The sequence below is a fragment of the Saccharomyces eubayanus genome, chromosome IV, assembly GCF_001298625.1.
Source record: "Saccharomyces eubayanus strain FM1318 chromosome IV, whole genome shotgun sequence".
Classification (NCBI taxonomy): Eukaryota; Fungi; Ascomycota; class Saccharomycetes; order Saccharomycetales; family Saccharomycetaceae; genus Saccharomyces; species Saccharomyces eubayanus.
Genome location: NC_030979.1, coordinates 232,669 through 255,496, shown reverse-complemented (window position 1 = coordinate 255,496; position 22,828 = coordinate 232,669). Strand labels below are relative to the sequence as shown.

Sequence of the window (22,828 nt, the reverse complement as noted above, 5' to 3'; positions counted from 1 at the left end):
CCACGATTGCATAATGGCTGTGGTGGATACATATCTTTATAACTCCATAAGTCGATAAATGCGCGCTTACGGGCCTTTTTTTTCGAGGGCGACAAACTCTTATTAGCTCCTCCCCTAAAACCGAGGGCGAGAGCCCCCTTTGCCATATAAATAAGACACTTTTCTCCAGCAAATCAATGGTAGAAAGTCTATTTCCCTTGCCAGAGAGAGGGGTAAGGCTTTCCAATAACACAAAGCATAACAACAAACACACACACACACTCATAAACACAATGTGCTCAGCAGGCGGTATCAGAAGACCTATCCAGATCGAAGAATTCAAAACGGCGATAAGCGGTATGTCCGACATGGAATTGGCACAGATCAAAAAGGAAATCGAGAATAGTATCAATCACTTGCAGAGGTCCAGTGCTCGCTTGGGTAAGTACATTGCCAAGCTGGAGGGCGATGAGGAGCGTCTCGATGCGGACGACAGCGACGACTTAGAGAACATCGACTCGGGGGACCTGGCGCTATACAAGGACTCCGTCAGAGAAAACGACATCGTGCTTAACAACTACAACGAAAGAGTGGACGCGTTGGAGCAAGAAACCGTGTACAGGAAGACGGGCCACGGCAAGAGCAAGCACGAGGCGGATGCAAAGGACAAGACTAGTAAAGGCACCGACGTCGACATGGACAACACTAACGTCGACGTGGTGACCCCAAACAGCATATTCATTTGAGACGGAAACACATATACTATTGCACATCATTCATACAAAATAGCGTTTTACCTCCTACTCTCTCCGTTTCATATAAATAATTAAAATAAATAAACAAATAATTAAATAAATATATCTATTCTTTCTAGATAGCTCAAAAAATCAAAAAATCAAAAAAATCGCTATTAAGGAAATTATCTCCGAAAGCCCTAGGGCACGCTCTCATCCGGAGCCCTAACTCGGCCGCATCAGCCCTAAGCGATGAAATTTTTGAAATTTTTTTTTTTTCAATTAAAAAAAGAAACGCATAACTAATATAGAGGAGATTGAAGTACTAGTGATGGTATGGTTGACCACAGAAACCCCATTTTGTTCTGCACCGTAGTAGCTCCAGATTGAATTTTTTGAACAAGCAGCTATGTCCCTTTCAGTCGCTGAAAAGTCGTATCTATACGACTCGCTAGCCAGTACGCCTTCAATTAGACCCGATGGGAGGCTGCCTCATCAGTTCAGACCCATAGAGATCTTTACCGATTTTCTACCAAGTTCTAATGGGTCGTCCAGGATCATAGCCAGTGACGGTAGCGAATGCATTGTGAGCATCAAGTCCAAAGTCGTTGATCATTCCGTGGAGAACGAACTGCTCCAGGTCGACGTGGATATTGCAGGCCAAAGAGACGATGCCCTGATAGTGGAGACGATCACTTCCTTGTTGAATAAGGTTCTGAAGTCCGGGAATGGGATAGACTCGTCGAAACTGCAATTGACAAAGAAATACAGTTTTAAAATATTTGTTGATGTCTTGGTCATTTCTTCATTCTCATACCCAGTTTCTTTAATATCGTTTGCCATTTATTCCGCATTGAACTCCACATATCTACCGAAGCTTATTTCCGCGTTTGACGATTTGGAAGTAGAGGAGCTGCCCACCTTCCATGACTATGACATGGTCAAGCTCGAAATCAGCCCACCTCTGGTGTTTATACTGGCCATCGTGGGCAACAACATACTCGTGGACCCTGCTGCCAACGAAAGCGAAGTGGCCAATAATGGTCTAATTGTCACGTGGTCGAATGGCAAGATTACGTCTCCCATCAGATCGGTAGCATTAAACGACTCCAACGTCAAAGGGTTCAAACCTCATTTGCTGAAACAAGGTCTTGCAATGGTAGAGAAGTACGCCTCTGATATAGTACGATCATTGGAGAATTTATAAATAATCACGAATAAATACAAATACAAGTTAAATACTAATTACAATAATATTTGGTTGAAAATGGGGAGAAATCGTGTTTGCACCCGTTACATGTGTTGAACGGTGTAGGAATGAACAATGACTGCAGTGGCAGTTTGAATATTCATCGATCTGATGACCCCGAACTGTTGAATCTCTAAACATAAATCCAGCTCACTCAGTAAAGGACCTGGAATACCAAATGCTTCCGTACCCAGCAAAATTAATGATTTCTTCGGGAAACGGAAACTGTTATCGAGTTTCAGTGATTTATCTGTTTGCTCCAACCCAATTAATGTGTACCCTTCTTTTTTCTTTTCCTTCATGAAACTTGCAATATTTTCCAAGGCAACTTCTTCCATGGGCATCCATCTATCAGCAGTGACAGCTACATTCTTGAATTGAGGATGGCTTTTGACTTTAATGTCTTGCACAGTCAACAGTCCGACCCCTAAAACATCGCATAATCTACAAATACCTCCAAGATTGGGTGGCTTGTCCACCAATGAAGAAACAACAATCAAGTCGGAACGCGTAACGACCTCGTTGGATTTCTTATTGTCCAGGTCAAGAACGGTCTCCCAGGCACCACTTTTTGTCTGCAATGGAGATGTGTCAGAGTCTGTACACCCGCTAGCGCCAGCATCTATATCGGTGTCTCTTTTGTTCAGCCACAATGACCTTTCATCGATGCCGATAGGTACGGTGTCTTTGACTTGTAAATACTTCTCAAAAACAGCTTCGGAAATGTAAGGGCTATTATGATCAGTAATCTTTTTGGCGACACCACCAAACATGTTCGTTAATTTTTTATCACTTTTCAAATCCCATATATTGGCATCACCGGTACGATATTCACCAAAGACTTGAGTCTTTTTGGCATTAATGTACAAGTTCTCGATGATGCTTCTTAATGTGTGATTTGATAGATAGCTTTCAAATGCCGGCCATAATGAAATCACCAGAGAATTGGAAAAATGCCTCACTAGAGGCTTGTTTGAGGCTGCGTTGGGAACCAATGTGCAAAGAAACTTGTCTAAAAGCTGGTCGAATCCGTATTTTCCATCATCATTCATTAACTCTTTCAATACCAAGAAGCATATCTTTTCCGCACTAACGGCGAAAACCGGTTTGCTGTGATCCTCGAGTAATGAGAAGAGGTAATTCTCAGCAAATTCAGAACTACCTGTTTTATAGTATTCGACTACCTTAGTAGAAATAAACCATTCTTTGTACACTCTTACCAATGGAGAACTTTCATCTTCAATACTCTTCAAAATTTTCATCATGGTAGAGTCATCTAGCGTTCCTTCATTGATAGTTTGCAGCGATAATAGTAATAACTGCCACTGTAACAAACGTTGTAACGCTTCAGCGCCGTCTGTCCTCTTTATAGCATGAAGAACATTTGTCTTTTCAGTGACTTTTTCAATTAGTTGGACCTTAAATTGGTCATTTGCGTATAAAATAGAATCAATAATGGAAACTCTGGCTAATACTTCGTCTGGACCATATACTTTCTCATAAAGCTCTTCACCTTTAGTATAATAGCTGTTTAGTTTCCGATCATACAAGTGGGAAATAACAGGTTTAAGCTTGAAAAGGTTTACGTCCATTTGTAATTCTTTGAATGTACTTACCAAAATGTTAATCAACCACCAAAAGTCGACACCCTCGTTCAAAGAGTCCCCGTAAAATTTCATGAAAGCCCTGAGTTGTGATCCAAGAAGAGGTAGTAAGCTTCTTCTAGTATAACTTAAAGAAATAATCGTTTGTGCATGTTCTTCTAATTCCAAAGTGAGGTTTTCTATATATTGTTTCGAACCAAAGTACAGGATAGCGGGATGGAATAACCCCCCTATCAGTGATAGTTGTAGATCTCTTTCCTTCAAAACCAACCTTTCGCTACAGACACTTTCCCAAATGGACGAGAATCTCTCAAAAATGAATTTTACTATAGCAATTTCATCCGCGGAAACACTATCAGAACAATGAATGTAAGTGTCTAAGATGAAGTACATTAGATTGCAAACAGCCAGGTTTCCGAGAAAATTTCCATTATCTTTATTAATATTTTCCGCAATCAAATGGAGCAATACGTGGAGCTCGTCCTCATCTGGATTTGAACAATCGCGATTCAAGGCATACGTTCTCAAAAAAATGCTCATGAGATCAAAAAAAGTAGAGTATAAACTATCCTTTACTTTAAAGCTCTCTCTTGAACCTTTTTCGACAGAAGTCTTAATCAATTCGTATATAACCAAAAGTCCATCGAATTTTAGTTCAATAATGTCAAATCTACATTCGTTGATCTTTTTGTAAACTTCAGCAAAAAATTTGAACTTTTCAGCAGAAAAGTTTTCCTTTACTGATTCAAATAGATTTTCGACTTTTAAAGACTTCCATGTAGAAATTGTAAAACTTGGATAAGACAGTAGGACAGTGGCATTTTCATAAGTATACCCATTGGAAGGATTACCAGAAAGTAATTCAGTTAAGAACGTAATTGCACTTGAAGTATAATCAGGAATATCTTGTTTCGATTTTGCAATTTCAATCAATAAATTAGGAGTGACTTCGATATTTTTGAAATCGAAGATAACTAACGCCAAGAGATCAAAAATGGCATCTTTTCCAATGTTCGGCATTATGTTTTCTTCAGCTTGTAAATCGTCAAAGTAGGAAACAGCGAGGTCTCTGTAATTTTCAAAAAGAGGCTCGACATATTGGTATGACCCTTTCTTATACTTTATGTGTGAAAGTAATGTAAACAGTAATTCAGATGCGGAGATACATGGGTCAATGTATAGTAAGAGTTTCAAGTAAATTGTTTGAATCGTAGTTTCAAGGACCCCGTCTTCACCTTCGAATTCATACAGTCTTCTGATCAGATTCAAATGATCAGAGTTAATTGCTTTTAGTTTGTTTTTTTGGAGAAACTCCAGTATACCATAAGACACATATATTCTAGAAGGATCAAAAGAAGTCGCTTTTTCAACCAATAACCTTAAAATTTCCGACAGCAATTCAGATAAATCATTAGTTGTTTCAGCGAGCACATCTTTGACAAATGATGATAGTCTTTCGCCATGGGGACAAATATTGTCCTTGACGCTAAAGTAATGAGCCAGCATTGCAGCTGGTAGAAGAGTCTTTGTCAGCAAAGGTATGTTTGACGAAAAGACAGACATATGAGTAACTGAAAACATTAGCTTCATCACGTATTTTCTGACACTTTCCATCGAAGATTTCAAACCTGTGGAAAGCAAGATGAGCCCCCAACTAGGGTGCAAATGCACATTGTCAAAAATTTTTATGACATCTTGTTTGGCTGCTTCAATTTGATTCAGTGATGTATCGAGCGCAATCATTTCGTACAAAGTTGTAAACTTCTTCCAGCTGTTAAGCGTGTCGATGCTGGGAGTCGCACTCCATGTAAAATAGGTTGTCTTAAAGTCTGTAGTGTGAGCTGGTAACTTTTGAATTGTCAATTTGAGGATTGAGAGAGCCAGTTTTTTGTGCTCATGAACTTCGTGATCCAGTTCTCTTTGAATATGTTCCCAATACATATCAGTTCTAATGTAACCAATAAGTTCAGGCGATAAGTCTGATGTCAAGAGGAATCTCAGAAGAACCGACAAACTGTTCTTCTGCTTCCAAGGCTGCTGAGAATCATCTCTGGTATACAACTGCTTGATGAAATTCCAAACTAGCTTATCAAAATTCTCATCAGCATTACAACACTCCGATAGAGTTTTTATATGCCATCTCATTAATTTGGAGCATGATTCAGCAATTTCTTCGGAATTGCAACCCAATAATGGAACTACGATAAAATCTAAGCTTTTAGTGGAGATGCTATTTTCACTTTGGTCAAAAAGATACACCACTTCTAAAAAGTCCAACAAACTAAGAATATTCAAATCCAGTTTTTCATGTGCGACATCGACATTTTGTTGTTTAGCAAAGGCATCAAAAAATGGTTGTACAGTCATTTTGCCAAATTTATCATCAAAAAGATGTTTGTAGTTCTTGCTAATGATATCGTTTAGTCGGTAAGATATCCAGGTCTGAAATTTTTCCCATACACCAGGCAAATGGCATAGTAAGCGTGCAGAGGTCCTTAGGGAATCGTTCATTTCAGTTCTTGAAGGAGAGAACATTTCACTTTGTTCATCCTTCATCCTGGCATACTTGACAACCTGCTCCGTTATTTTTTTAAAGATAGAAAAAACAATCTCGCTATCAATAGGTATATTCAATGAGGCACTTTCTATTAGTTCCAGTACCTGTCCCAAATCATCGTTTTGAATCAAGTCCGATATGAGTTTCAATTGACTCGCTTGTGATAGATATTTACCAATGAGAGCCCCTTCTGCCATTGCTAAACAAATCTAAGACCAAAAGCTTATAGTGTTTGTTACGCTAGTTTTATGAGCAGATTCACATCAAAGTAACCAGACCTTATCACAGTATTGCTGTTCAATCCAGCTCATCGCCATGGTGGAACTTAATGAAAAATTCTTACGCTTTGGTCCACGTGACAAACATTATTTATTACCCGGCGGCAGTTCAATTGTGCCCCCTTTAAGAAATGGCTATTGAGTAAGCCAATATTCTATTGATGTACACCAGATCATCTCCAAGGGAAAGAGATGAATAGTTCAGGAATTGGTGCCATCAAATATAATATTAGGAGGCGATTTTCTTGAGCACACGATGTCTGACTCAAATGATGGCCAAGAAAGCACTAAGAAGAATATGGAAGCTCAGAATGTAGGAGAGGCTGAATTACCACACGAAACACCAGAACATGCGGAAAAGCCAGAGATCTCTAGGAAAGATGATAAATTAACAAAGAAGAACCGAAAAAAGGGTAAGGCTAGAAAGGGCGGCAACAATAGAGTGGAAACTGAGCTAGTTCATACCGCTCTACTAGAGAAGGATAATCCATTCATGGAGGAACAACAGGAAGGTCTCAAGAAATCAGCTTTATTAGAAATACCTGGTATGAAAAGCCATAAACTAAAGAATCCGAATGAAGACTACGAAGACGACTCAGAGGGACTGTTACCCTTAAATCATGAATCGAATACAGAAACGTGTAGGACTAGTCCAAGCGGAAGCATTAACTCTATGAATGGAGAAACGTCTCCCTCCGAAGATCTCTCTGTGGGAAATAGAAGCAAGTCTACCAGGATACATATTCTTGAAGCGAAAAGAGCTTCAGAGGGTCAGGGCAGAGCCTACATTGCCTATGTTATACAATTTGAAAATTCCATTGTTCAGAGGCGTTATAGTGACTTCGAGAGTTTGAGAAGTATATTGATAAGGTTATTCCCCATGACATTAATACCGCCAATACCAGAAAAGCAGTCAATAAAAAATTATGGCAAATCAATAACTGGATCTAGTTCAAAATACCTGCTGCCCTCTGAAGGTTCGGGCTCAGTGGATCTTTCGTTGTCTGTCATACATGCATCGGTTAATAATAATGAGGAAAAGTTAATACGACACAGAATAAGAATGCTTACCGAATTCTTGAACAAACTTCTGACTAATGAAGAAATTACGAAAACTTCCATAATTACAGATTTTTTGGATCCCAATAACCATAACTGGCATGAATTTGTTAATAGTTCGGCCACGTTTTCATCCTTGCCAAAAAGTATTCTTCAATGCAACCCTTTAGACCCCACCAATACCACTAGAATTCATGCTGCCTTACCGATACCAGGCTCTTCATCACAGTCGGTGTTGAATAAGGAACCAAGCGACAAGAAGGTGGATAAGAAAAGAAGCAAGTCGTTTACTGGTGTTGAGCAAGAATATAAGCAGTATGAGAATCTATTAGACGGTGGAATTTATAAGTATAATAGGCGAACGACGAAAACATATCATGACTTAAAAACAGACTACAATGAAATCGGTGAAGTATTTGCACAATTTGCTAATGAACAGGCTCAGGTTGGAGAAATAGCGGAGCAACTTTCTTATTTAAGCAACGGATTTTCCGAATCTTCAATCACTTTGGAAAAATTGGTTGGAAGATTATACTACAACATAAACGAACCCTTAAATGAATCGGTTCACATGGCAACATCTGCGAGAGAGCTAATAAAATATAGAAAATTGAAATACTTACAAAATGAAATGATTAGAAAAGCTTTGAACTCCAAGAAGGTACAATTGGAAAAACTTGAGGCACAAAATAACGAATACAAGGACGTTGATAAAATAATTGATGATGAAATGTCTAAAAGTCATACCATTAATCTGGAACGCCCTAACAACAACGCCGGCAATGGTGGAAAATCGTATGGTGGAAAATTATTTAACGGATTTAACAAATTGGCATCCATGGTTAAAGAATCCGTGAAGTATCAAGAAACTGATCCTCACACCGCGAGTGTGAACTTGAAGAAGGAAATTGAACAACTTTCTGACTCTTTGAAAGTTACAGACAATGATTTAGAGGTTATTTCAAAAGTTATTCAAAATGACCAGTTGCCCAGATTTTCGAAAGAAAGAGAGACTGATTTATCAGAGATCCTAAAACATTATTCTAGATATATGAGAAATTACGCCCGGAAGAACCTAGAAATTTGGAAAGAAGTCAAGAAACATCAAGATTTCGCATAATGTTGTGAGCATTTTTTATAGCGTATATAGTATATTATATATATATCAACATAAAGAACAAACAATGTCAAATGTGTCGAATAAACAAGGCACTATGCACCTGTTTTCAGAGCCTTAGTCATCCGTTGGATGGACGTTACGTGGTCCATTCCGCTTAAATGTTTTAAGAGGCGTTTGTAAGGCCAGCTTAAAGATTTAAAAAAGGGAACCAGGTTAACATAATAAGGAGCGTTTAGTATTTGCAACTGGTTGTGTTCCATTGCAGAAATAATTGCGAACGCCAGCTCTGAAGGTACAATGTCGGGGGCCAACAATTTGGATGGTGTAGGAACATCTATAAACATGGCTGTTCCAATTTTTCCAGGACATACTAGTAACGTTTTTATTCCAAGTTTATTGCGTTTTGTAGGTAAATTTTCGAAATGCTTGCACATGCTCTTATGCAAACCAATCATCGCGCCTTTCGATGCACCATACGATGTCAGCCTTGCAGGTGTTAGTTCCCCTAGAACAGAAGCAATATCAATTATAAAGCCTTCTCCGTTGTTTATCATATCTGGAGCAAATGTATGAATGACTCTATAAGCGCCTATTAAGTTGATGTCAATTAATTGTTTCACATCATTATTTGACATCTTTTCTAGCATTTTGATATGTGCTATACCTGCATTATTTATGAGAATATCCACGTTGCCATGATCTCTATCAATTGCTCTTTTTAAGTTTTGGATATCATCTAAACTTGATATATCACATTTGTAAAAGAAAATATTCTTGAACTCTTTTTGATAAATTGCAGGAAATGGTTGAATATCAGCTATAATGACTTTATCGGCTCTTTTGGCAAGCACCTTGGCAATTTCTAATCCAAGCCCACTGGAACCACCTGTGATTAGTGCGGTCGCATGGGTAGAAAGGATGGAAGGGTTGTAGCTAGGTAGGTTCAAGATGAATGTCGGGAAATCCTTTAAGCATTTTGTTGTTCCACTTGGTTTAAAAGCCCTTTTCTTGTATGCCATGATAAATGTTCCTCAATAGTTTTAATGCTAATAAGTTTAAAAGAATGGGGAGCCACGTCTATAATAGTGCAGTCTCTGAATGCGAGTTACCGGTTAAAGAAGTGTCACAAATTTTGCTATTGTACTGACGCCCGCAACACATAACGGTTTTCAATATCAAAAAAAAAAGATAAGGCGACAGTAAAAAAATGCAACTAGAGACGAGTTTGACTTTCTATTCAGAAACATATATGGAAATTGTGATTATTGGGCTCGATTCAGCCCACGTTTATAGTTTATTATGCAATAATCCTTAAAGCACAATGAAAGAAGTAGATGCCGGGTTATCCCTTTAAGAGATCGGTTAAAGGGTTCGGAGATGAGCAATGTTAAAGGCAGATAAGATGGTAGTAGTAAAAGACGGCAAATAACATTTACACTTCGCAATCAATAGAACCTTAGTTGGAGTGGTGATAGACGCAATTTCAAAAATGAGCAGTATTACAACAGCACCTGAGTTTATCAGAGTGAAGAGGAGAAGAGATGAAGATTCTGTGCAGGCTTTATGTATGTGTTGTTATTCTTTGGTGTATTTTAAAACGTGTTTGACTAACTAAGTTCATTTGTGACAATTTTAGTGATTGATGAGGGGAAACGCGTAAAGAAACAAAGGTTTATATTTAAATTATCAAAGACCGTCAGCTCTGAAAGCTACCAGTCGGAGCAACAGTCTTCCACGCCACTATTGAAGCTCGCCCACGAAGATCATAGACATTTTGTACTGGAACAAAAGAGGAAACGCCGTAGGGATTCGAATGATGAAAAAGGACAAGGAGAGCTTGCAACAGATAACATTACCATAGCTGATGACGGACTACCGCCTGAGATAACACAGATGGTAAATGACTATTTAAAGTTTAATAAAGATGTAGAGGAGACTAAAAGGAAAAAACCGAGCCGGAGATATTTCAGTGGGAACGCCGCAGAAATAGCGTCACTTTCCAGTCTAGATTATGTTTTTGACATCTACCATTTAGAGAAAATCCGTGAAGAAGAAGTTGCAAAGTACAATAATGAAAAAAATATAGGATTCGTGAAAATTATTGAGCAGATAGATTTAGCTCTCGATGAAGAAAGCGACCCTAATGAGGCCCGATCAGATGATGAGGATTCCAATGATGAAAACTATTATCAAAATGATTATCCAGAAGATGAGGATGATGATAGATCTATTCTTCTTGGTAGCGAGGGGGAAGCCGCAGCTATATCTGAAGAAGAAGTTGTTTTAGGTGTTAATAAAAGCCGGTTCTCGTCATGGAATGATGATCAAATTTTAGGTCCTAATGGATATAAAGATGTAGAAGAAGAATACGGAGATCTCTTCAATAGACTTGGGGGGAACAGTGACCTTTTGAAAACCATAAATTCCTCAAATTTTGTTGACTTGGATGATCCAGAAAATGAATTAGAAGCAAGTGACGATGATGATGATTTAAATGAAGGAGATGATATTGAATACCCTAGAAATGAATTCTTCCCAACGGATGTCGATAATCCATTGGCACAGCACAGGGATAGAATTTTTCACCAGTTACAGAACAAAATCGAAAGAAGATGATTTTGCGGTTTCGTATAATTCAACCAAAGTTACTGATTATTCGTATATATATCTCGTTTTTACAATAATTAATGTCGTGCATTAAGAAAATGTCTTTTCTTTTCTTATTATTTTACAAAAAAACTTATTTTGGGCATAAACGTAAACTAAAAGCCCACAAGGAGCAACAAAAGAATTTGTAAAAATATTATTGCAGTTTTACTTCAGTATAAAGGTATGTCGCAGTATATATCAACGAATTAATCCAAAAGAGTTGCCGTACGAGCGACAAGGTCTAAGTAGTCTTTCAATTTCCCACTAGATTGGAACAATAAGTAGATCTTGTCGTTTTCATTGGCGACCAACGAGGTAAATGCCAAAGCTTCTGATATAAACTTTGGGATCTTCAACAGCTCTGCTGCCTCCACGAGTCTTTTATGCAATTCCATTATTAAAAATGGTGTATACAGAGCTCTAATTTCATACAAAATCTCATGATCTGTCGAATTGGTCAGGTCCGATGAAGTCAAATCCACTAAAAATACCTTAATCAACTCGAATGTATCGTTTGAAAATCCTTGCAATTTCTCTATTAAACTAGGAATGTTTGATTCTGAATTTAATAAATTCACGGATTTTTGCCATTCTTCATATTCTTTTATGCCTCGGATTAAATGTTCGTATTGTAAAATTTCCTTCATCAATTGATCTTGATTTTCGTTTTTGGATATATCCTCGGCCATTTTTTCTAGTTCATAATTTTTGTATATCTCCCCAAGATTGTTTCTATCCATGAATTGTTCGAGCGCCTTTACACGACCATTTAATAAGAACCTTCTCGATAGAGCGATTATTGAGTGGACAGAATCTACATACAGTTTCCCCTCAATAAGCCACTCCACACCATATATTAAGTGCATATCAATGTCGTTTATATCGAACGATATAGAAATTTCATTGGATGGTGAGTATTCTTGTTCAGTTTCGTCAAAAACACGTTGTGTAGTTCTTCTCAAGATGTTTGACGCAGGAAGTTTTAGGAAGTTCATTATTTCGATTTGCTTTTGCCTTACTTGTGAATCCTCTAGAGAAGACAATATGAAAGAGTACGCTTCCAAACAGTCAGATTCAGTTAGGAAAGTGGCATATATTGGAATACTTTCATAAAGTCCTTGTAGTTTTAGAAGACTGATATATGTGGTAATGAGTTTGGATTTGTCAACAACTTCAACTGAGCCAGRATCGATTATATCCAGAAAAATAGCTAAATGTGTTACTATTCTTAGAAGATAAGGCTCGTCTATTATATCGTTGCTAGTTTCTGTTCCCTTCACGACATCAAGTAGCATTTCTACAGATGAATGGATAACAGATGGTAGTGAATCCAATATAACAGATGCCATTAAAACTCTGATTGGGTGTTCACTTTCCGACGGATGTCTTGAAGCTACTTTGTTGAGTACTTCTTGTACAGTCAACGCATGCGAAGGTAACGATATGATTAACTCATCAGAACTGATTTGGCCGCTCTCTAGGAGATAGTTTTCAATTTCAATTTGTAAAATTTGATTTAAATATAAGTGAAGGTCAGATTCCCAATCTGAATATTGCATAACTTCTTCGTTTGGAATATCACCGCTTAAATAGCTGTATATTGCCCTTTCATATGGATCCAAATTAGGTTGTTGTGAAAGACTGTAAACGGTTCTTCTCCATAAAGAATGCCTCTTAATGCCTTGTTGCCTATCAAACTCGCCTGCAATCTCCGTATCGATGACTGGATTCAAATATTCTTGAATACCACATAAAATCATACAGATGGTTATGTTGTCGGCAAGTTTAGCCTCCTCTAATGCTTCATCAGTTGCACCAGCTAAAATGAGTTCGTATATATATTTGAAAAAAATATGGTCTTCTTCTTTGTCTTTAACATCAAGGACATTACTACTTTCCCGCAAGGGATAATCTAAATCACAGCTCTTTAAACCTCCAGAGATGATACTATTGGACCACTTGGATGTTGGTATATCTTGAGGTCTTTCCTCCATATGTGCATTTTCTTTTAACCAAACCATCACTATCCATATTTGGTAAAGTTGTAGATTGTCTTGCATCAGTTTTTTCTCAAATAATGCCCTAGAATTGTATGGATGAAGGTTAGTCGCATTGAGATCAAGATCAGCATTCCTAAATACCAATAACAACTCTACTAGATGCCAGAACCTGGCTTCCAACTCCCAATCTTTAGAAGATATTGAATTCCCTTGGTCTGTGGAGTTAGCTGAATCTAATGCAAATTTTCCAGCAGTTGAACGAAACTCTCTTATAATGTCAAATGGGTCAATGGTATTTTGTTCATTATTTTGTTCAATTTTGAATTCCTCTAAAGTATCCGAGAACTTTGTGAACTGTTCTTTTTGATGAGTGAGGGACAAATCCATTTGAAACCGTTATATGATTTATTAGATTTGGTACTCAATTAGCGTTTCTGGATATAAATGGGGTATATGTCGAACTTTGAATTTTGACTTATTCTTTATAAATGTTGTGCAATAGGTATTCTCTTTGATTTTTCATATTTTTCTTCATATAAAATATCATTAAATACGGATACCTTCAAGTAATACCAGTTAAGATAAATGCAATAATAAATTATGAAGTGATGGGGATTATTTACCTATATATGAAATGCAGAAATTTAGTATAGTTCCAGTACAATACATGCATATTAAAATTGGGTAGGTACACTTAAAATGGGTGGGGATTGTTCATACGCACAACCATTCGGCAAAAACAGACCAACCAATCCCGGAGTCAGCAATTACTAAAGCGCTCCACACACCAGGCTCTTTAACCTTGATGCTTGTCTTCCAGGTGCCGTAAGGAAAATGGGGGTCGCTTTTTACTAGTTCGTGAACTCTTCCTGAAGGTGACTTCACCGCCATCGGCTGTCTCCGATTCTGGTTTGGTCCTTCGTCACTGGTGTATATAATACCATCAGAAGGACTTTGGATAATTTCGAATGAGTAATCATTATCAGCAAACAAATGTCTGCTCTGAGGTTCAACAATGTATAGTTCGACTTTTTGGATGCTTTCTGAAGGAATCTTGACTAAGAATTCGTATTTCATATCATTTCCCTTATGTGTTAACGGGATCATCATGGACAGTGGATGAATATTAGCAATACTGGTTTGTGTACCTCTCACACCAGAATGTACGTATAGTGAACCTTTGCTTACACCGGGTGGCAAAATGGCTTTGATGAGAGCAACTCTCCTGCCGGAATCTGCTTTTTGCTTTTTGATTTGAGTTAATGCTAATTCCATATTCCTATACGCATTTGAAATTTCTTCATTATCGGTTGGGATAACCACTGATGCAAACACCTCGACGTCATTAGGAATTTCCAAAGAGCATTCGTAAACTTCAGAATCCTCCAAAAAAGACAAAGCAGTGCTAAACTTATATAACTTCAACTCATTTTTGAAAAACGATGGAAAGACTAACGGTAGGTATAACGCAGACAATTGATCAATGCTAGGGACAATGTGTTGTTCGAATTCCCTGGGTGGTATATGTGTGTAAATCATTTCTAATGGAGCCATCAAGAAGTAACTGTTTTCAGCTTTTTTAATTTTTCTGTTATTAACAAATTCGTGAATTGGATTAGTTGTATTTCCTAGAATAACATCAATAAACCTCCATTCTCTGTTAACCAATACCCTTAGCCAACAATGGTTATACTTGAATTCCCAATTCACCGCACTTGGTGTCTTTAAGAAACCTATAACAACCTCACAAATGATTCCCAGTGAATTGGCTAATTTTTTGAAGAGCCAAGTTAATTCATACGGTGTGCAATGCTTTTTAAATAGTGTTTTCCCCAAGTTTTCAGGTTCTGAAGAGAAATCTGAGGATCCATTGTCATCAGTTAGTGCAAACATTTCCGTACAAAAAATGTACACTCCTCTCAATTTTTCCAAAACAGTTGAGTATCTTGCTGAAAACGTTGTTTGAGCCCAAGAATCTAATGTCATGCCTCCGTCTTTAACACATCGTTTCCAAGTCATCTTATCAATATATTCTATGTTTAACGCAGCCAGTTCCACATCAACCAAACCAGGTTTTGTATTACCTTTGACTTCATTAGTGTTTAAGCCGTTATAAATGGAATCTTGAGGATGCAAGACTAAATCTCGATTTTCTTCGAGTGCTCTCATATACCTCGGATGCTTCTCATATTTTGTCAGAGTTCTTGCTCTGTTTAAATGACATTTCACCGCAATCCAGTCACGAGCTTCATTGGGTGTCGCAGACAGGTTCAAATTTTGGATGTCTGGTAGTTTGGGATATGCTTTCGGAGACTGTGGTGAAGATATTGAGCTGGATGCATTATTGGTACTCCTCTTTGGAATGATTATTTTTCTCAATATATCGCCCATTTTACCGTTTCTTGAACTAGAATTAGAATCACTAAATTGCTGTTGATCATCGCCTTTGTTTGTAGAAGTAAATGCATGTTGAGATCTCTGCAACGAATCAGAAAACGACTGAGCATATTTGTGCCTTGCAAAACTTCCAGCACTAGTAGCACTGAAATCACTCATTAACGCAAAACTGTTCTCACTGCTACATACCGAGTCATCCAGGTACTGAGAATTTGAAAATAAGCCTGACGAAATAGAATCTTCCCCCAAAGAAGATCTCTTTTCTGGAATAAATCCGTCGTAAAACTTTTGGTTATCTTTATAGTAGTTGTACTCTCTGGAAGAGCGAGCTAAATTGAGATCGTTGGCAGAATGTGATTTCTTTGGCGTTCTTCTATCTGTTCTTCTCATATTGCTCAAATCAGGTAATGGTGGCAACGGTGGTAATGGGTTCTTCAAGGAATCTTCAAAGTTTCGTACCTTGGGCTTGGTTTGGTTAGATATAGGTAGATTTGGTGCAGAGATGTTTTGATGCCGTGAGGATTGGGTATTATAAATACTTTCTTCGTTTATTATTTCCTTTGATCTCGCCTTTCTAACCTTTGTCAATGAATCAGCTGGTCTTTTTGGGGAGTTTGGTACGGATGAAGATAACTTTTTCTTGGTTCTTGACTCCTCAAAAGAAAACCTTGATGGAACCGGTGGAATAACAACTTTATTTGAAGTCTCTAGATTTTCTGCTCTTTTTGAAGATTGTCTACTGTTTTCTGATAGAGAGTTTGAGTTTAGCCTTTCTTCTAATAATATAACAAAATTATGAGGGAAATATCCAGAACACTTTTTGTTTCTTAGCAACCTGCCGTAGAACCAAGAGCCGGCAATTCTTGTGACCTCCATGATATCTCCTTCCAAAAATCCTAAATCACCTTTGGTTTGGCCCGACCAACCATATCTAGCCTTCACCTTAAACGGTGGTTTTAAAGACGCCAAGTTCGTAGCCATTTTCACAAATTTTGATTTAACGTAATATTTCTATGTTTAATGTTGTGAATTTTTGAGACTACACTCTAAAGTTTCAGGTTAAAAAAAAAGTGAGGTATAATTAAAGTACTGTCTATAAATAGAGAGTGAGGAAAAACTTTTGTTGTGATTCTCAAAGAACAGTATACGCTATTGTAAACGATTGATGCGTTAGAATTTTATGGATGAAATGAAATGCCAAAAAAAAAATGTTATAATAAATTCAAAGAGATATTATTATGCTATGCAGATGAAGTTCCGTCGATTCGTAAGTTGTCTCTTGATTTGGCTGTAAGGTGACTGAGAATGAAGCAAAGCAGAAAATGAATTTTCCTTTATAGAGTTATTTTAAATAGTTGAGCGAAGGGTACAAGCTACCATCCTTGATCTAACCATCCTTCCCAGATCAGCTCAGTTGTCACCAAACCAGCCATTCGAGAATTTTTCATTTCTATCGCGCCTTGGCAGGCACATTTTTTTTGTCAATATATAGAAAAAAAGAGAAACCCTGGAATATTTCACTAGTTATTGCAATGTGTAGTATCAACAGCTAGTTAAGCAATACCAGAACACCCCACCAATCCCCGAAGAGATGTATTGTGGCTCTCTCAATGGTGCTGCGCTTTTCTAATTCCTTGGATCTTGCTAAATCTCCTACAGCTGTGGCAGTTCAGTTCATTTTTTGACTATTTGTTAGTCTTGGATAACGATGAATACGCAACGTTCACCTATATACTTCTTGCCATCTGATAGTGTCATATATTTTCAATATTCAGGACCGTAGTTTGTAGGAAAATTCATGTCGAAAATTCCTAAACCAGGGAATTTGACCTGCATGCGTATTGTATCCTTACGAGGGGTGATTAAAGAGAAAACTCACAAGCTCGATATTAGTAAAAAGGGAGAATGCATAAAGGAAAGCAACTGAAAGGTGTCGAATCACGGTTGGAGATTACATGTCCGAACCGGCAAATACGTCAAAGAACTCTTCCCACTTAATTGGAGGCTTTTTTGGTGGGCTTACATCTGCTGTTACATTACAGCCATTAGATCTTTTAAAGACTAGAATCCAACAAGACAAAAAGTCAACGCTATGGAAGACTTTAAAAGACATAGATAACCCTTTACAACTATGGAGGGGTACTCTACCTTCAGCATTACGAACATCAATAGGTAGTGCGTTATATTTATCATGTTTGAATATCATGCGGACTTCCTTGGCTAAGAACAAGCATAAAGGGTCTTCATCAGGGGATGATCTGAATGTTATATACAACAAGAGCAGTAGTCTACCACGGCTAACAATGTACGAAAACCTGTTAACGGGGGCATTTTCAAGAGGCCTGGTGGGCTATATCACTATGCCAATCACTGTTATTAAAGTCCGATATGAGTCTACTCTGTATAATTATTCCAGTTTGAATGAGGCAACCAACCATATATACGCCAAAGAAGGTATTTCTGGATTTTTCAGAGGGTTTGGAGCTACATGTTTAAGAGATGCCCCTTATGCTGGATTATACGTATTGTTGTATGAAAAATCCAAACAATTATTGCCCATGATCCTACCTAGCAAATTTATACATTGTAATGCTGAGGGGGAGTTTACTACCTATACTTCCACAACGATAAATACAACGAGTGCCGTGTTGTCTGCCAGTTTGGCCACCACAGTAACAGCACCATTCGACACTATAAAGACGAGAATGCAATTGGAGCCATCGAAGTTTACCAATTCCTTTAAAACTTTCGCATCTATAGTCAAGAACGAAACCGCTTTTAAACTGTTTAGTGGATTGAGCATGAGACTGACAAGAAAGGCGCTGAGTGCCGGTATCGCATGGGGCATATATGAAGAGTTGGTAAAGAGATTCATGTAAAAGAGTTGAACACTTGTATTTACTTCCACCCTCTTTCACTATTGGATAATATACGCCTGCCATCCCAATCCGTTGTGGTTTTTAATAGAGCCAGAGTGTTGTTCGTATAGATATATATATTTCATTTGGTTTTGTTGACTCTTTACAAATAACATATCTTTAATTCATATTTGTATATACAAATTAATTGCAAATAAATACAGAAAGGGGAAACGCCAGCAATAAATATGAAACGGATGAATTTACAAGTATTTAAATAGTATAGAGTCATGACGGATGATGGCGCTCATTGGGTTTTGGCGATGGCTTGTTCAACTTCTTCGGTAAGAATATCTGTTAGCTTTGTGCCGTTTCTCAGTGATACCCATTCCCCATTAAGAAGGTCAAATCTGTCAGGTCCAGACAGTGGAGATGCCAGCCAGATTTGTTTATTGGGAGGTTGCTTATTAATTACGTATGTCCCATAAGCTGGTACCTCCAATGTCATTACTCCATGGCTCAACTCTACATCAGGTATACAATCTGGGTGAGCCTCACTCAGTTCTTCTAAGTTATCTAGTAAAGCATCTAAGTACTCGTCTGCCTCTTCATGGTACTTTTCAAGTGGTAAGTTTACCACTTCTTGAGGGACCACTTGACCATCTGTTGAGGATTCTACAAATCTCCTCTGAAAAAGATTTAAAGTGAGACCCATGTTGGTTGCTACAATGGGACGAAGTCTAGTAGGTGTTCTCATTACTGTTACCATCGATTTTTTTCCGAGCACGGCACTCATTCGTACTAAACTTGCTAGAGGACGCTTAAACATGATCGCACACTATACCCTCACTCTGTTTCTCTAAGGCACACTTCTTCTAATAGTTGTCGATATAAAGGTGATATGGCTGACGGAAGCTAACTATTGAGAATACGAACTAAACCAGTTATCCAAGGAAATCAATACCTCAAACTCCCATAGTACTATGTAGCCTTTAAAACAAACGTGACATTGCAAATCGTGGTCACCGCATACGAGCAGCCTTTTTTTTCCGCGATTTGTTAATTGCGATGAGAAGTAGCTCAAAAGAAGAGCATTGATGATCTACGTTGGGCGAAGAGGTATAAAAATACCTTAAAAATTCGAGCAACTGAACTAAAGAGACCGGCACCATGCATTTATACGGCTACTTTGTGCTCCTCATTGCCGTGGTTCTTTTCATTGCATTATTGCCTTTGTTTTCTGGTATTGGAAAATTCAAGTTGACTAAACCGAGCTCATCGGTAAAAGCGCAATCACCAACAGGAAAGCTAGGTAAGAGGGAGTATTTAAAGAGCAAGCTTAACCACACCAATGTGCTGAAGTTCGACCTAAATGGCGAGAAAGATGGCTCTGGCGATGATAGCACAGGTGTTTCTTCTGATTTGAGAAAATTTGAAGTTGATTCAAAAACAGGTTTGAAAAGACGCGTGATTGGACAATATAACCAGGACCCCAATGATTTTGATTTTGATATCAATGACTTGATCGTTGAAGATGAACTAGATGAACAAAGAGAAGAAGAGAAAAAGCTGAAAAAATATAACGGTAAGAAAAACCAAGCTTACGAAGGATTTGTATGATAGCGAAAGTGGTTTTTTGGAGTTTTGTTTGTACACAGTAAGGCTGAACGTTGTAATTCTAAGATACATAGAAGTTTACTTTTAAAATTTTTTCGATTTCTTTTGTATTTATTGTTTATACAATTTCGGATATCAAATTTATAATTTAATTTACATCTTTACCAGATATACCTTCTTGGACTTCCTGGTTTTGCTGCTCTTGCTCTTGCTCTCCTTCTTCTTCTTCCTCGTTAGTTGGAATGGCCTCCAAGTCGTCTTTCATCTCACCGGTTTCTTCATCGTAGTCATACTCATAAAATAGCATAAACACACCAGGTGTTGAAAGAACTTCAGCTTCATCCACGACGTACACGGTCTCATCGGATATTCTCCACCAACAGCCTCTGTACTTCCTGAATGCAATGTAGTRACCATAATTGTGAGTACCGTAATGAACAATGACTGAACGCAAAGAATATGTCAGCGGAGTGGCTGGCACAGTGGAAAATGACCTAGCATAGTTGATGGGCGGAGCCGGTATAGCATCTTCCTCATCTGATGATGAGTCTAATTGGTCCTCAACATTAACCTTTAGCTCGCTGTGGTTTACGTTGTCGGTGTTGTTCATCCCTTCCCCATTGTCTTCTACTACATGTTCATGTTCTTCTTCAGCATTGGCATGCTCTATATTCCTCTTTCTAATGGTGTTGCCTAAGGCGTCGGTTTCTTCGATGTATTCATCCTCATCATCTGACGATAATCCATCAGCTTCACCATTTAGTGGGTCATAATTATTAGTATCCCTGTTATCATTGTAGTGAGAGGTCTGGTTTTCTTCTCCGTCATCGTAATCTCTTTCTTCTTCACTATCCTCAAATTCTTGTTCGAAGCGCTCATGCAATTTGGAATAGTACTCGCCGCCAATGTTTTCATCTTCACTGGAATCTTGTTGCATAGCCTTTTCCTTCTTTGACATTGGTAATCGAGCATCTAAATTGATTTCGTCGATATCGCAACACCATGGGGCAAGGTTTAACCTTGATTTAAATAGTACTTTGGAATTGTTTTTTCTGATTGTGTAGGTTCTTGGATCGAAGACAGATCTATTGATATGAATAGACAATAATGGTGGTGGTCTTGATATTAAGATTTGTTTAGATTTGGAACATTTACGGACCATGTTGGCTGTGTGCAACTTCTCATAATCTTCGTCATCAATAACTGGTTTGGCGAGTACCTCTTCAATTTGTTGTACCCTGTTTTGGACAGCACTAATCAATTTTTCTGGAATAGAACCCTCTGATTTCTGTTTGAATTCTTTCAGCTGACCTAATAAATGAGAATGAGCTGCAGCGAGGGCACAACGATTACATTCCACGCCTTCGATGATTTCGGGTTTACTCCAATCGCTTAGCAACTGAGACAACTTCAAGGTGCAACCAATATTCTCGTTAGGTAAATTTAAACTTAACCCTGAAAATACGGAATATCTTATGCCACCGTTTTCACCACATTGTAAACATCCAATTCTTTCTGCGGTAATACCATCTAAAGGAGTAATCAATTTATAAGGTGTGAAATTTTTGATCGATTTGTCGTGTAAAATAGAATTGGGATCAATTTGTTCAGTCGGAATATAAACAGTGCCGACTTTCTCAAGATTATTTTGACCCACCAAAGCATCAGCTGGTAACTCAGTTTTAGCGATTGGGGTAGTATCAAGCTTTTCAGAGTTCATTGATTTGATGTTATTTTCCAATTCAGCTAAAAGATTTTGAAAAAACTCTTGTGCATCTTCTTGATCGTAGCCTAAAAGCATATTTTTTCTTGGAGATTTGGACATTGCTTTCAATAACCTATTGGTCTTAAAATATGGTTTGTCTCTATAATACTTATCATTCAAAGCAGCTAATAGATCCCTTAAAGTGACGCTAAATGTGACATCCGGCTCTTGGTTCTCTTCTTCTTCCTCTCTGGAGCTTAATTTCCTGTTTAGCTTTTTCTTGTGCTTACCGTAAACTTTACCGTTCTTGGCAGACTTCTTCTTGAGAGCATCTTGCTCGTCTTCGTGTTCGTATCCGCTTTCTTCTTTATTTTCTGCTTTTTCTTCTAGTTCTTCATAGGTCTTGATGACGTTGTTATCCAAGAAATCCATCAATTCTCGGGATGATGCCAATGATTGTAATACGGAATTCATGAAGCAGGTGTTACCGTCATTAACCAAACCAGCAATGAAGCCACCCCTCTTCAGAACTTCTTCGTCCAAGTGGGTGAACTTGCTTCTGGGCAACCAACGGCTGAGACTATTACTATTTCTGAAATTCGTTGTCATTTCACTGATGCTGTCAACGATACGATTCAAATGATCTGGTTTTTTATAAAAAAATACTACTACTCCAAAAATTAATAAGTAAATCGAAAAGTTGTTATTATTGTTGTTCCAAAATCTCAAATTCTTCAAAAAATCCTGTCGGGAAACAAATAAAAATTGTAATAAACTGTTTATTTTTCTTTCAATAAACAAATCCATACAAAATTCTTAGATTAAATGGAAAAAAAATGCTCGAAAGATGCTGCCCTCGAACAATGGAAAATATCAAAAACGTAAATTAGTTAGATGATATAATAGAAAAGAAGGGAGAAGTAAATCTTAGCAATCACTTCTGTTCTTTAAATGTGTAAATGGTTTTTTTAAAAAAAAAAGGAGGAAGATGAAAATGTCAGAAGCAATATCCTGTTGTAATT

At 37.8% G+C, this 22,828-nt stretch overlaps 12 protein-coding genes across 12 annotated transcripts; 6 read left to right on the top strand and 6 right to left on the bottom strand.

The window, feature by feature from the left end:
* Positions 1-176: 176 nt before the first annotated feature.
* Positions 177-725, top strand: TMA17 (Tma17p; the record flags this gene model as incomplete). Its single annotated transcript, XM_018364175.1, has 1 exon — positions 177-725. The coding sequence occupies one exon, from the start codon at positions 177-179 to the stop codon at positions 723-725; it is 549 nt and encodes a 182-aa protein (XP_018222976.1).
* Positions 726-1,122: 397 nt separating this feature from the next.
* Positions 1,123-1,920, top strand: RRP42 (exosome non-catalytic core subunit RRP42; the record flags this gene model as incomplete). Its single annotated transcript, XM_018364174.1, has 1 exon — positions 1,123-1,920. The coding sequence occupies one exon, from the start codon at positions 1,123-1,125 to the stop codon at positions 1,918-1,920; it is 798 nt and encodes a 265-aa protein (XP_018222975.1).
* Positions 1,921-2,006: 86 nt separating this feature from the next.
* Positions 2,007-6,320, bottom strand: TRM3 (tRNA (guanosine(18)-2'-O)-methyltransferase; the record flags this gene model as incomplete). The annotated part of the gene is made up of 1 exon (XM_018364173.1): positions 2,007-6,320. One exon carries the CDS (start codon positions 6,318-6,320, stop codon positions 2,007-2,009), a length of 4,314 nt encoding a protein of 1,437 aa, XP_018222974.1.
* Positions 6,321-6,657: 337 nt separating this feature from the next.
* Positions 6,658-8,580, top strand: ATG20 (Atg20p; the record flags this gene model as incomplete). The annotated part of the gene is made up of 1 exon (XM_018364172.1): positions 6,658-8,580. One exon carries the CDS (start codon positions 6,658-6,660, stop codon positions 8,578-8,580), a length of 1,923 nt encoding a protein of 640 aa, XP_018222973.1.
* A 92-nt stretch (positions 8,581-8,672) lies between these two features.
* DI49_0956 (short-chain dehydrogenase/reductase) lies at positions 8,673-9,599 on the bottom strand (the record flags this gene model as incomplete). The annotated part of the gene is made up of 1 exon (XM_018364171.1): positions 8,673-9,599. The coding sequence occupies one exon, from the start codon at positions 9,597-9,599 to the stop codon at positions 8,673-8,675; it is 927 nt and encodes a 308-aa protein (XP_018222972.1).
* A 470-nt stretch (positions 9,600-10,069) lies between these two features.
* IWR1 (Iwr1p) lies at positions 10,070-11,196 on the top strand (the record flags this gene model as incomplete). Its single annotated transcript, XM_018364170.1, has 2 exons — positions 10,070-10,145; positions 10,217-11,196. The coding sequence occupies 2 exons, from the start codon at positions 10,070-10,072 to the stop codon at positions 11,194-11,196; spliced, it is 1,056 nt and encodes a 351-aa protein (XP_018222971.1).
* Positions 11,197-11,435: 239 nt separating this feature from the next.
* On the bottom strand, positions 11,436-13,616 carry NUP84 (Nup84p; the record flags this gene model as incomplete). Its single annotated transcript, XM_018364169.1, has 1 exon — positions 11,436-13,616. The coding sequence occupies one exon, from the start codon at positions 13,614-13,616 to the stop codon at positions 11,436-11,438; it is 2,181 nt and encodes a 726-aa protein (XP_018222970.1).
* A 327-nt stretch (positions 13,617-13,943) lies between these two features.
* CYK3 (Cyk3p) lies at positions 13,944-16,607 on the bottom strand (the record flags this gene model as incomplete). Its single annotated transcript, XM_018364168.1, has 1 exon — positions 13,944-16,607. One exon carries the CDS (start codon positions 16,605-16,607, stop codon positions 13,944-13,946), a length of 2,664 nt encoding a protein of 887 aa, XP_018222969.1.
* A 974-nt stretch (positions 16,608-17,581) lies between these two features.
* Positions 17,582-18,505, top strand: HEM25 (Hem25p; the record flags this gene model as incomplete). The annotated part of the gene is made up of 1 exon (XM_018364167.1): positions 17,582-18,505. One exon carries the CDS (start codon positions 17,582-17,584, stop codon positions 18,503-18,505), a length of 924 nt encoding a protein of 307 aa, XP_018222968.1.
* Positions 18,506-18,791: 286 nt separating this feature from the next.
* YFH1 (ferroxidase) lies at positions 18,792-19,313 on the bottom strand (the record flags this gene model as incomplete). Its single annotated transcript, XM_018364166.1, has 1 exon — positions 18,792-19,313. The coding sequence occupies one exon, from the start codon at positions 19,311-19,313 to the stop codon at positions 18,792-18,794; it is 522 nt and encodes a 173-aa protein (XP_018222967.1).
* Positions 19,314-19,654: 341 nt separating this feature from the next.
* EXP1 (Exp1p) lies at positions 19,655-20,104 on the top strand (the record flags this gene model as incomplete). The annotated part of the gene is made up of 1 exon (XM_018364165.1): positions 19,655-20,104. The coding sequence occupies one exon, from the start codon at positions 19,655-19,657 to the stop codon at positions 20,102-20,104; it is 450 nt and encodes a 149-aa protein (XP_018222966.1).
* Positions 20,105-20,249: 145 nt separating this feature from the next.
* UBP1 (ubiquitin-specific protease UBP1) lies at positions 20,250-22,613 on the bottom strand (the record flags this gene model as incomplete). The annotated part of the gene is made up of 1 exon (XM_018364164.1): positions 20,250-22,613. One exon carries the CDS (start codon positions 22,611-22,613, stop codon positions 20,250-20,252), a length of 2,364 nt encoding a protein of 787 aa, XP_018222965.1.
* Between the last annotated feature and the right edge of the window lie 215 nt (positions 22,614-22,828).